Source organism: Prunus persica, chromosome G7 (assembly GCF_000346465.2).
Source record: "Prunus persica cultivar Lovell chromosome G7, Prunus_persica_NCBIv2, whole genome shotgun sequence".
NCBI classification, from domain to species: domain Eukaryota; kingdom Viridiplantae; phylum Streptophyta; class Magnoliopsida; order Rosales; family Rosaceae; genus Prunus; species Prunus persica.
The window spans coordinates 8,154,671-8,167,431 of record NC_034015.1 but is presented as its reverse complement, the minus strand read 5'-3'; the positions used below and the strand labels follow the sequence as shown (position 1 = coordinate 8,167,431).

At 35.4% G+C, this 12,761-nt stretch overlaps 1 protein-coding gene across 1 annotated transcript; it reads right to left on the bottom strand.

Moving 5' to 3' along the window:
- Nucleotides 645-2,839, bottom strand: LOC18770328 (UPF0481 protein At3g47200). The gene has a single exon (XM_007203195.2). The coding sequence runs from the start codon at nucleotides 2,613-2,615 to the stop codon at nucleotides 1,032-1,034; it is 1,584 nt and encodes a 527-aa protein (XP_007203257.2). The 5' UTR covers nucleotides 2,616-2,839; the 3' UTR covers nucleotides 645-1,031.

The following is a 12,761-nucleotide window of genomic DNA, read 5'->3' as shown; positions in this document are numbered from 1 at the left end:
TAACAGATATAACTATTTGAATTTGTTGTTGAATGCATAAAAGTGGTCTAAATAATCCTTCTAAGTCTGTAAATAATATTTTTTATTTTCAAAACCAGAATGCACACAGCCAAACGATAAGTTAGTTAAAATTTGTATTTTATCCAGTGAAAGTAGATAATTTTAGTAAGCCTAAACAATTTCAGCCTAAAGAATTGTAAGCCAAGTACAAAATACTATAAAAGTGGCTTTAGCACCTTAAATAAAATGTAACTGTTTGTTATGGTAAACAAAAGGAAAAAGGTCACTTTCCTTCCTCGTCTCTGAAGCATATGTTTTTATGTGTGCCAGTGAAGCCTTAGGATTTAATATTTTTGTTCTGCAATAAGCCTTTTGCTTACCATGTTGCTTCCTCTCCAATTTCCATGATAGTTCTTTTATTGGAACTACAAAGTGTTTAAGTTTTTATATATGTAAATTATAGTTCTAACTTCTGATATAGAATTGGATTGGATTGGATGCAAGAGGCTAGATTACAATCATTCCATTTGGTTTCGGAAGTTTCTTTATTATTAGTGAAATTTGACAGAATATGAGATCCCTCTTGCAATATCTTTTTTCATTATTATTATAAAAGTTTGGAAATGCTATAAAACAAACAAGAGGCTTCCAACATGTTAATTACAACAAAGGCCCACACTTGATCACAAATTGTTTATTTATTTATTGTTTTTTTTATCCGAGAATCACATCGATTATGAAATGACAACTTACAATAAGCATGTTACACACAAATTTCAACTAAAATCAAAGAAAAAGTTCGACCAAATTAAGAGAAAAAGCACACATGTTCAACTTGCCCTATTTTAGTCACATCTGCTGATAGTGACAGTAAAATACCAAATGGAGAGAGGACCCTTGAGAAGCTATGACTTGTGAAAACCTCTAGAAGAAGTCGTAATTGGGGGGACGTACAGAACCTTGCAGCACACAAATTGCAAAGCAGCAAATGTATTTTTAGTACCTGAAAAAGGCTGAAGTACGTAGTCCTTTTAGTACTTGTGCGCTTTCAGGTACTCAAGTAAGGCCTCACATGGAGGGGTACTAGAATTGGCGGCGTACCAAGTCTGAGCAGCGGTCATCCCAAGCCCTAAGAGAACACCAATGAAAGCCAGGATAGTCCAGGGGCTGCTGAAATGTTCATGAAAGAATTGAGCCACCCATTTCTTCCACATGGTCTGGTAGTGATCTTCTATCTTACTTTTAACAATGCGGTAAATTGCATTGTTAGGCACCAAGTCAGTGCCTATCTCATTGAAGAGTTGAGCCACCTCCTCGTCACTCCCAAGTAAGTTTCGAAGTATGTGCTTTTTCCTCAGATGCTTCACATCATCCGGATGATCGATGAGCGAATCCAGGAAGCTTATGTAAGAGGTGACCCCGAAATCGTTCTGGAAATCGGGACACATTTCGTAGGCTATCAAGTTCATGAATTTAGGCCCCATAGAATCGTCTACTTTTATTTTAGGAAGATAAAGGAACCCACAGCATATATAGCTCTTAAAATCTATGTCGCCCAATAAGCTGCCCTCCTTCCTCGGCCTAAAATGGATCCCGGCTGCCTGAAGCTCTTGTACATTACGAAAAGATTGGGCACCAAGATTGACACTTGGCTCACTTTTTCTAGGTGCATATCCTAGCATTCTTGTCAGCAGAAGCTCAAGAAGATGAGTTGGCTCTGGTTCAGTTGGCTTTGGTTTGATGGTTATTGCTATGCTTTGAGAATGTTGATTCTCTTCCCTATTTATGTTTGTGACTGCAGGATGTTGCCCGGGTCGTGCTAAGCCTGCTCCCGGTTGTGGTGGCTTTTGTTCCGGCTTTCGTGCATCTTGTTGTGACTTCTGGTTCTCATCTGGTGGTGCAACGCCGTGCATCTGAACAAACCTCTCAATTGACTCCTTCAATTCCTCATGTTTGCTGCTCGAGCTCATCAGCAGCTTCAGGAGTTGATAAGGAAGTTGGTTCTCTAGCAAGAACATGTCCTGTTCTGCAAAGGCCACCTGGTCTCTTTTGATCTTAAAAGATTCTAACTTTTCATATTTGTATATGAATTCCAGCGTCGAACACCCATCAACGAACAGCATCCACGCGAGGGAATCATCATCATACTTCTTTGTTGCTTCCTCATCATAGCACTCCTTTAGTCTCTTGATGTTCTCCTCAACCTTCTTGAGCAAATCTGCTTCATTCTGTCCACTGTCTTTGACAAAGTTCGCAGCTAAGTGACGCTTGACTTTCTCTGCCTGCTCGTACTTTGGTTTACCATGGTGGAAAGGACCGATGGCAGCTACCCTTGGCTCGTAGTATTTTTGGAAATTTTTGTGATCTTGGAGCATGAAGGGAACCCTTTGGATCTTTGGTTTGGCATTTTGAGTTGATGACCTTTCTTCTTCAGCTGCTTCTTCCATAAATTTTTTGAGTCTCTCCTCCCTAGGAATACTCACTCTCGAACTTTGCTCAATTTCTGCAGGTTGGTCTTGGTCTCCTCTGCTTACTTGCCCACCACCTCTTCTTGTGACTTGCTTCACAGACAGCTCCTTCTCCATGGAAACTACATTTTCATTTGTTTGGGCCATTTAATTTCAAGCTGCTGCTTGTCGAAATGAATATTTGTTGCTATTCTTTTCTTTTCTTTTTTTTCTTTTTTGTTTTGGCCTGAATAATCTGTGGATGTCATGCATATTTATATATAGAACAACATGCCACAGAAATTCATCACTTGGGCTTCAAGAAAATAGAAGCTTATTTTAGAAACAAGTACACTTGAATGACTTTATATGAATGGGAAGATTGGTATATATTTTTATTAGTAAGTACACTAATCATATGAGAGCTTTTTGTCTCCAGATAAAAAGTCTGTTTGCCTTGTAACTTTAATCATGCAGTAGCATATATGTTGTTTTGGACAACACTCTGAAAAAAGAGAATGTTTTGCTCATCATGAAGATTGGCTTGCCATAAATATTACGACTTGCTAATATACTTACTTTATTCTCACTAAAAAGAATGAAAAAGATAGCTAGTGTCGTACGATAAGAATAAAAAATGTGATGCGCATGTAAAGTAGAGTTTGCATCCGTGAAGAGAAATTTTCAAATAAAATTAATGATCAAGAATGTGAATCACGTAATATATAGCGTCCTTTATACCAAAAAAATAGAAGTAAAAATCTAGCTAGTGTCCTTCAGACCCCAAAAAAAAAAAAAAAAAAAATCTAGCTAGTGTCCTATGTACGATAAGAACCAATAATGTGTTACGCATGTAAAGTAGAGTTTGCATCCTTGAAGAGAAATTTTCATGTAAAGAATGCGAGTCACATAATGCATTAGGATTTGGATGGAGTGATTCCAAATTTAGGGATTTGAATAACATTATAAAGTTAAATTGTTTGTTTAGACTATTACAATTATGTATGCCCAAATATGAATAAAAAGGAAATGATGAAAACAAAATAGATTTCAAATAACTCATCAAGGCTGGCCTTAGGCCTAGGCTCCGAGGGCGATTGTCCCGGGCCTCAGATCAAGGGGACCCTCAAAACTTTTTGCATATGTATATATATTTGCTTAGGCCCATATTAAAAGGCATTTCTTGAGAGTTTAAAAATACATGTACATGTATACATGTATAATAATAATAATAATAATATACCTGTATAATTATAATATATGTATATATATATTATATGGGAGCTAATTTTTCCATTCTCATTTTTTTTATATGTGCATGTACGTGTATATATGTATATTATAGTATATGTATATGTAAGTATAATATAATATAATATATATGGATAATAATAATAATAATAATAATATATGTTATTATTATTATTACATTATAATATATGCATCTTATACATTGGTGAGCATGATACTAGTTAATCCTCACTTTCTACATGGGTTTATTAGAACCCCTCCTAAGGAGGTATTTTTGGTAGGCCCGGTATTAACAATCTCATCTAAGACTAAAATTAAATGAAACAAACATGAAACTACCATATTTATGCCAAAATAAAAGAACATGTACACAATTTTGTTTGTTAAATTGTGATTATATACAAAGGGAAATGGGCCTCGTTTTAAGTTCTGGCCTATGCCACTCAAAACTTATGGCCAACTCTGTAATTCCTTCCATACTGTCATTTCAAATCCATTACAAATGTAATTCATGAGTTCGATTGTAGGGAAATAACCAAATTTAATTATAAAATAAAAAAACCACATCTCCCTCCTCTCTCTCTCTCTCTCTCTCTCTCTCTCTCTCTCTCTCTCTCTCTCTCTCTCTCTCACATCAGAGTTTCCAAAACAGATTAGTTCATTGAAATTGATTGAGCTCTCAACTGGCCGTATCCTATCCTTTGTAGGCATAAAGAAGTATCAAATATATACTTCAAGGGTTGAAGAGTATGGAAGTTTCACCTATGCATCATATTTAAGCAAACGTAATGTTATGTTCTCTAAGACTAAAAACGAAACAAAACTAATGCTCCGCAGTACAGTTGTATACTGTTTTTGAACTGATATTTGGGGCTGAATTTTAGCTCAAGTTATTATAAGAGCTTTCAGTTGGGTTGAGAATATTGTCTTTGTCTGACATATCTACAAAAAAAAAGTGGCAACTGTTACTATTTTGTAACCAATTTTGGTGACTATTGTGGGGGTTCCTAAAAGTTTTAGTCACAAAAAAAAAAAGCAAAAAAGGTGACTGAAAGCCTTTTTAGTCACCAAAAAAGTCAAAAAAGGTGACTAAAGCCTTTAGTAACCCCCACAACAGTCACCAAAATTGGTGACAAAATGGTAACTGTTGTAATTTTTTTTTGTAGTTATATACAACTGATCATCTGAAACTTTTTGGATTTCTTGGTGTAACTAATAATTGCCACTGCATAGATTAAGTGAGGAGACAGGAGAGAGAGAGAGAGAGAGAGAGAGAGAGAGAGAGAGAGAGAGAGAGAGAGAGAGAGAGAGAGAGAGAGAGAGAGGGCAAAGAGAGAGAGACTAGAGAGAGAGGAGAGAGAAAGAGACGGGAGAGGGGAGAGGGAGAAGAGAGAGCGTGGAGAGAGGGAGGAGAGAGAGAAAATTATAAATCTCTTCTTTATTTTTTTTGGTTGTAATAATGGAGTGTTTTTGAGTTTTTCTTGGGTTTGAGTTTTTAAAAATGGGCCTACCAAACGGTTTTTTGTGGCTTTAAACTTAAAATATGATTTTAAGTTTATAAAATTGGAGCGTAATATAAAAAATTAGAAGCATGACCATTTTAATTTTACTCATACAAATTTGGAGCGTAATATAAAAAAATAAACAAAGCAAAATGCCTATATGAGCCAGAGGAAAACTTCATGAGTTAATACAAGCACCCGTAAGCAAAAAAAAAGTGTCAATTTTTCGTTTATTCCACACTATAACATGTCAATATAAATCCAATGCATTACCTCATGCATTTCACAAGTATTGTCTTTGTCTGACATACAATTGATCATCTTAAACTTTCTAGATTTCTTGGTCTAACTGGTAATTGTCACTGCGAATTCGATTTAAGTCGAGCTAAGCTAGATTTAAGTTGGTCTAATTAGTAACTATTTCTTTTCATGAAATTAATATTTTCCCAAAAATGTTTGAGGAAGAGTTGCTTACAACAAGTAAGCTGCAAGTAAATTTGCAGCAACCCATAAAATGAAACCATACGAATTACATATTGTTTATTAAAGAAGAGCCTACAAATACCCTGGCATTTATTGGATACTTCAACAAACCAGAAAACAGAAATGAGTATAAGCCATATGCATTTTCAGTACCTATAGCTCATCTTTTATAGTGGGGAGAGGGTTGGAGTTGTGATTCTCTGCTTATAATTTCTGCATTTTCCGATTTATGTCCGAAACTAAGGTCATTTTAAGGCTTTCGATTCAATTGTTCTACTAGCACAAATCCAAAACCTACAAATGACCTTGTTTAAGCCATAAACACAGTATTAGCATTGAAACTGTAAATAGAGAATCCTATTTCTGATAAAAACTGAGGACTGCGTACCAAGTTTGGATGCCGCTTAAGATGAGCGCTATTAGAGCTCCAATGAAAGCAAGCATGGCCCAGGGGCTACTGAAATGATCTTCCAAGAATTGAGCGAACCATGCCTTCCACTTGGTTTTGTAGTGTTGCTCTAATTTGGCATTTAATAGACTTGTACATAGGATGGGCAAGCACCAAATCAGGGCCTATCTCGTGAAAGAAGTCAGCGAGGGCTTCGTCGCTCCCACGCAAGTTGCTAAGTATGCGGGCTGACCTTAGCTGCTTAGCATCTTCGGGATGAGCAATGAGTGAACTGAGGAAGCCGAAGTAAGAGGTGACCGCGAAATCATTTCGGAAATCAGGACACATTTCGTAGGCTATCAAATTCAAGAACGAAGACATTGCGTCTTCGTTTATGGGAGGAAGACTAAGAAAGCCTGGAAGATACGTCCTTCAAGGAGATAGTTTTGCTACGCCTAAAATGGACCCCGGCTGCCTTAAGCTCCTGCACATTGCGAAACGAAGGTGAACAGTCTTCTTTGCCACCACGATAGCTAAGCTCTTCTGATGGACCTAGCATTTCTTTCCGAAGAAAATCAAGAAGATGAGTACTGTATTTCAGCTCCCCACGACGCCTTCGTAGCATATTCTTGATTTCCTTCTCTTTTTGGTCAACGAAATCCATCAATGACTTAAAGTTTGTGCTTCGCAACGTTTGCCTTTCCACTGGCTTTTCTGCTGCAGCAATCTGCATTTGGCAAAACGCTTCATATTTCTGTTCAGCTCATCTTCTTTTCTGCTTGACCTCTTCAACAGCTTGAGGACTCGATAAGGGAGTTGGTTCTCTAGCAAGAACAAGTCCAGCCGTGCAAAGGCCACTTGGGTTGCTTTCATCCCAAAATCTTCCAAGCAATCATATTTGTGTATGAATTGCAAGGTTGAACATCCATCTATAAACAACATCCAGGCGAGTGCCTCATCATCATCGTAGCACTTTGTTGTTTCACTATCGTAGCAGTCCTTAATTTTAAGGATGTTTTTCTGAATCGTCTCGTACAAATGGTTATATGTGCAGCCGCAATCCTTGATAAAGTCTGCTGCCAAAGTGTATTTGAGTTCCTCTGCTTCCTTGCACTCACCATGATGGATCTGACCCATTGCTAGTACCCTTGGCTCAAAGCATTTCACCAAATTACTGTGACTTCGGAGAATTCTAGGAACACTTTGGATCTTTGATTTTGAGCTGTTGCTTGTAGCTGAATTGTCATTGCCATCGGGAGTTGGAAGTCTTCTTTCTGCGTCCCTCAGTTTATCAACTCCCTGCTCCACAGAATCAAGCATTTTAATGCTCAGTTCATTAACTGAAGTGAAATCAGCCATTTTAATGCTCTGCTAATTGGAAGCAAATTTCTTCTTAGTTTGTTTAATAAGCAAGGCAATTCTGTCTTTATGTAATATGATTCGATCGATCAGCAAAAGCATAGAAGAATAACACACTTTATCTCCAAGGAAGCTTGGTATTATATTTGGACCCTTTTTAACTTTAACTTGGTATATATATTGCAAAACTTTCGATTTCACTTTAACTTTAGATTTCACTTTAACTTTAGATTTCATAGAAGAATAAATGTCATACATACATTTGAGAAGTATATTTCTATGTAGACCCCATGGAAGATTCATACTCTTAGGGCAGGACAAGCCTTGGCCCCCACTTTTTCTAATATTTTTCATTCTCTAATGGGTTAATCATTTTATTAGTCCCTAAAATTTGACCCGCTTCGCATTTGAGTACCTCAATTTCCAAAATGGTTCTCGTAGTCCTTTAACTTTAGTTTCGTTTGGACAAATGGTTCTGCCGTCAATTTTGTTAATTTTTTCTATTAAATGCAAGGGGCAAAATGGTATTTTTATATTAAAACCAAAAAAATGAATAAAAAATTATATCTTTAAAATAACAATAAAATTAAATCAAATAAAAAACAAAACAAAAATAACAAATCAAGTTTGGGGGGAGTAGAATCAGGATAGAGGGGGAGAGAGAGAGTTTAATTTTAATTATTTATTCATATTTTAATCAATTTTGATACAAAAATACAATTTTGCCCCTGCATTTAACAGAAAAGTTAACAAAATTGATGGCATGACCATTTGTTCTAACGAAACTAAAGTTAAAGGACCACGGGAACCATTTTAGAAATTGAGGTACTCAAATGCAAATCGGGTCTAAATTCAGGGACTAATAAAACGATTAACCATTCTCCAATAAGTATTTAAGTTAAAGATTGGTTACATACTTCTAATTTCGGCCGTTGGATTGCATTTAAGAGACTACCAACACATTTAATGAATGCAATCTAACAACCAAGATTAAAAGTATATAACCAATTCTTAACATAAAATATTTATTGGAGAATCTTCCTACATGTTAATATACAAATTGTAATGGAGAACTCATATTTTAAGGACTCTTTCGATAACTAATTTGTTTTAATTTTTCACTTTTTCTGAAAACTGAAAATTGAAAATATAATTGAGAACAATTTTCAAAATAAAGGCGATTTTTAAAAACAACTTTTAAAAGTTTAATTTTTTGCCCACCTTCCTCATTCACAAATTCTACATCATTACATATGCATTGCACTCCAGTCCCAAAATTTGATATACGGGACCTTCTAGCTTGGGCCTGGCCGCTCAACTCTTTGCATTCAACTACAGATGCAGTTCGAGCCCCGAGACCCTTTGACCATGCTCAACAATCCAGACCGAAAATTCACAAAAAATTTACTATACGTACATTCACGTCCATTCCATGACATCAATTTCAAAAATAACTTAAGCGTTAGGAATATTATATTTGGAGCCTTTAAGCTTGGTATATATAAAGTTTGCAAAACCTTTGGATTTCACTTTAACTTCATTTCAAGTTTGGAATATAGGATGACTTTTGATTTGAGGTAACAAAGTAAGATCTTCTTATAAGTGACAAGAATAAATATGATACATGTGAATAACACTAAATAAGCACTTTGTCGGCAAGGAAGCTTGGTATTATAATTGGACCCTTTCTAAGCTTGGAATATATATATTTTGAAAGACTTTGGATTTCAATTTACCTTCATTTCACCTTTGGCATATACGATGACTTTTTTTCATGTGACGTAACAAAGTAATATCTTCCTATAACAAGAATAAATGTGATACATGTGAGAATGAGGAGACAAATAAGAATCGAGGATTCACACGTTAAGGGCTAGTTTGATAGTCAATTTATTTTAAGTTCTAAGTTTTTGTTTTTGTTATATATATATATATATATATATATATATATTTACCCTTCTTTTTCAATCACCAATTCTATATTATCACATTTGGACCCAAAAAAAAAAAAATTCATATTATCACACATGCATCACACTCTATTCCTAAAATTTAATATATGGGACCTTCTCTTGGACCCGGCCGCTCAACTCTTGTATTCAGCCGTGAAGGATGTGTGAGCTCCAGGACTCCTGACACCTCCGAACCAAAAATGCAATCTAACATCCAGTCTCATTCAATGACATCAAATTCACAATTTGGTCCCAAGAAAATTTTAATTTTCAAGTTCCACATAATTATGTGATACTCGCACAACATTTTCTATTCACATATCTGTGTTTGGCTTTGAACAATTAGATACACAATTATCTGTATTTGAAACATAAATTAAAGTAGTATATGTTTTAGCCTCTTAGAGCATCAACAATCATGCTCCCTATTTCTTAGCTAAAATTTAGCTATAAAAAAATAATAATAATAATAAAAAGAGCTATTTTAGGAGCTCTCTAAAAAATTTCAACTCCAACCATACTCCCTAATTTGGAGAGTCATAAATGCTTTACTTCTAATTGTCATAAATGCTTTACTTTTTTTAAAAACTTAATTCCTAATTTTACAATAAAATTTTCATATTCAAATAATTGTAAGTTTAATTGTTATTCAATACTGCCAAAATTCATCTCTTCAAAAAATGCTGAATTCTCAACAAGAGGTTGAAAACCATAAATATGACAATAAGGTTTGTCGAAAAATGGTGAGCTCATATTCTAAGGATATGCAAACAAAGCTCGAAATGTTGCAATGAAACAATTTTGGAAGACCAAGAGGTGCTCATGGCTATAGTCAAGAGGCGTCATTCTCTTTGTGTCGAAAATTCTAAACCATAAAGGAACTTGATAGATTTTACAGAGCCTGCTTATTTCTTGCAGGTGATAAAAATCTATCTGTTGTATGCTCTTTTCTTGTTAAATAATTAGGCAAATTCTTAAACTTGCACTTGTGGTTTGCACGTCCTTTCAAAATGATGGTTTAGAACTTATCTTATAGGTTCAAATAACCACATTAAATCTCTCAAATTATATATTTCAATGCATGTGTGTCAAAACTTCTAGGCCACGTTAAACACAACCTAAGACTTTTAATTACCTTTTCAAATAGGCATAAAATATAAATTGAGGAAGAGCCATAATAATACTGCAATATAGTAACTACTATATACCCAAAACTTCAGGTTCAGGATTTATGATACATTGAGATCCATGGGCTTCCAGCCCAGATCATATTATATAACAAAATATAGGGAGCCTCAATTCATCCTTTGAGGTTTATCCTGATGTTATTCACTTCAGGTGAATTTTTAACAATCAGAATCATAAAATGTAGTTATTCCTTGAGGTGTCAATTGTAATAAAACCAATCTTTGCTAAATTCATCATTTTCTTATGCCAAAGAAATATGTGGTGTGCCACAACTTGCAATATTACCTCAAGGATTGTCCACTTAATTGTTAGAACTTTAGGTTCTCAACACTTTTTAGATTGTGAACTTCAGGCCTACTCTCATGGTATGGACATTCTTATAATTTCATGTTCATATTTCGAGACTTCTGGCCCTCACTTAATTGTTCATGTCTTGATGAACTTTTGGCCTCTCATTTAGTTGCTCATTCATGAGTTTAGGGAACTTCATGTCCCTTTATTGTATATAGCGGTTCATAAAAATGATTACTATTCATGTATACAATTACTATTCATCAATTCATGAATACAGATTATTCATACATATAGTACATTTGCAGTACATTTACTATTCATGTGTACAGTACTACTTATCGATACAATACTACTAGATTATCAAGGAACTTCATATCTTGATTTACATGTCAAGGATCAAGGAGTTTCAGGTTCCGTTCACCCATTTCGTGTTTATTCCTATGATGGTAGGGTGAAATTCCTCATTGCCTTGAAAACCATTGCCTGGTCAACAAATCAACTTTCTTTAGTGTGCGAACGTGCCACTGCTAGTAATGAAAAATCTTAGCAGACTTCGAAAATAGATAACTTGCGCCCCAAGTTACTAATTTCTAAACAAGCAAATGTGAATTTGGGTGAGGAATATCTCCCAAGTAAGTTCTTTTCTTGCCTCAGACTGGTGAGAACTTCATAATTTTTCACAGTACAATATTGGTAGTTCTGGCCAGAATAAATGATGAGAAAATTAAATGTTTTTTGGCAGAACTGCCTTGTACAAAACTCAAAAGGGAAAAACCAACTCTAGAAAGACAAAAAGAAGGCTGTACTTCCATTTCTGCCTGGATAGATGCTTCTGATCTGGGCTGGACTGGGTATGCCTGTGTTGGATCGGACTGTCAGCAACTTCAACTGTCAAGTTTCAGCTGTAAATCAATACCAACGTTCGAGTTTGGCAGAGCTTTAATCTATTTCAAGCCCTTGAAGGCTTTTTGAACTGACAGAATTGCGGCTTCTTCAGTCTGAAGGGGGCAAAAGTGGCTGGACTCAAGGATTACTGAGCTGGAACTGCATTTTGATACCTGCTCTGCTTGATCAGGGCTCTCCATAAATTTGTTGAGGTTTTCATATTTGTAAAACCCCAGGCTTTGCTTGTTTTGGCCTTTGCTGAACCAAATTTGCAATGAGAGAAATCTCGTTTTAAATGAGTTTTCTCTACGTCTGAAACTGATTTGTAGTTGGCTTCTTTCTTGTGGCTCAATGAGCTTTTGGTTGCTTCAGTTTGTTTGAAGGTTCTTTGAGATCAAGTGATCATTTTGAGTTTTTTTTTTTTCTTTCGACTGATTTTTTTGGTTGTTTGTTTGATTGTTTTGGTTGTTTGATTCCTTCTCACTCTGTTCACCCACTCTTATATTTATAAGAAATGTTTTGGAGTAGGGTTTCTAACTCTTTTAATAATGGGCGGCAAAAATTCTCAAAAGATCTCTTATTTTTAAATGCAAAGAAAAAGGGGTTCTATCAATTCTGGCATATAAGCCCTCAATAGTCAGCTCCTAAAGCAATCACTTCCTTGTTTTTCTTGAAAGAATACCTAACCCTTCTTCCAATTTAACTGCTCCTTGTAAGAATTCAAACTGTGATGGTTAGTTTTGATCTTCCAGATGAACAACTCCCTGCACCCTACTTATCTCTTTTAGAAAATATAGTCTGCTTATCTCTTGGAAATGGCACCTGTTTTGGTGCAGAGCTTCTCTATAATATATAAAATTCTGACCTTCTTCTTTTGGCTGAGCAAATATAGAGAAGCCCTTCTGTAACACCTGCCCTTATTAATTTCCTATCAACATCTCTATAATAGTTGAAAATTTTGACTTTTCAACGTCAGGTAGTCACGTGGGTTTGTTTAGGAAAGATCTTTTGA

Coding starts and splice junctions, on each gene's coding strand:
- LOC18770328 (XM_007203195.2), bottom strand. CDS start 2,615: ATGGCCCAAACAAATGAAAATGTAGTTTCCATGGAGAAGGAGCTGTCT.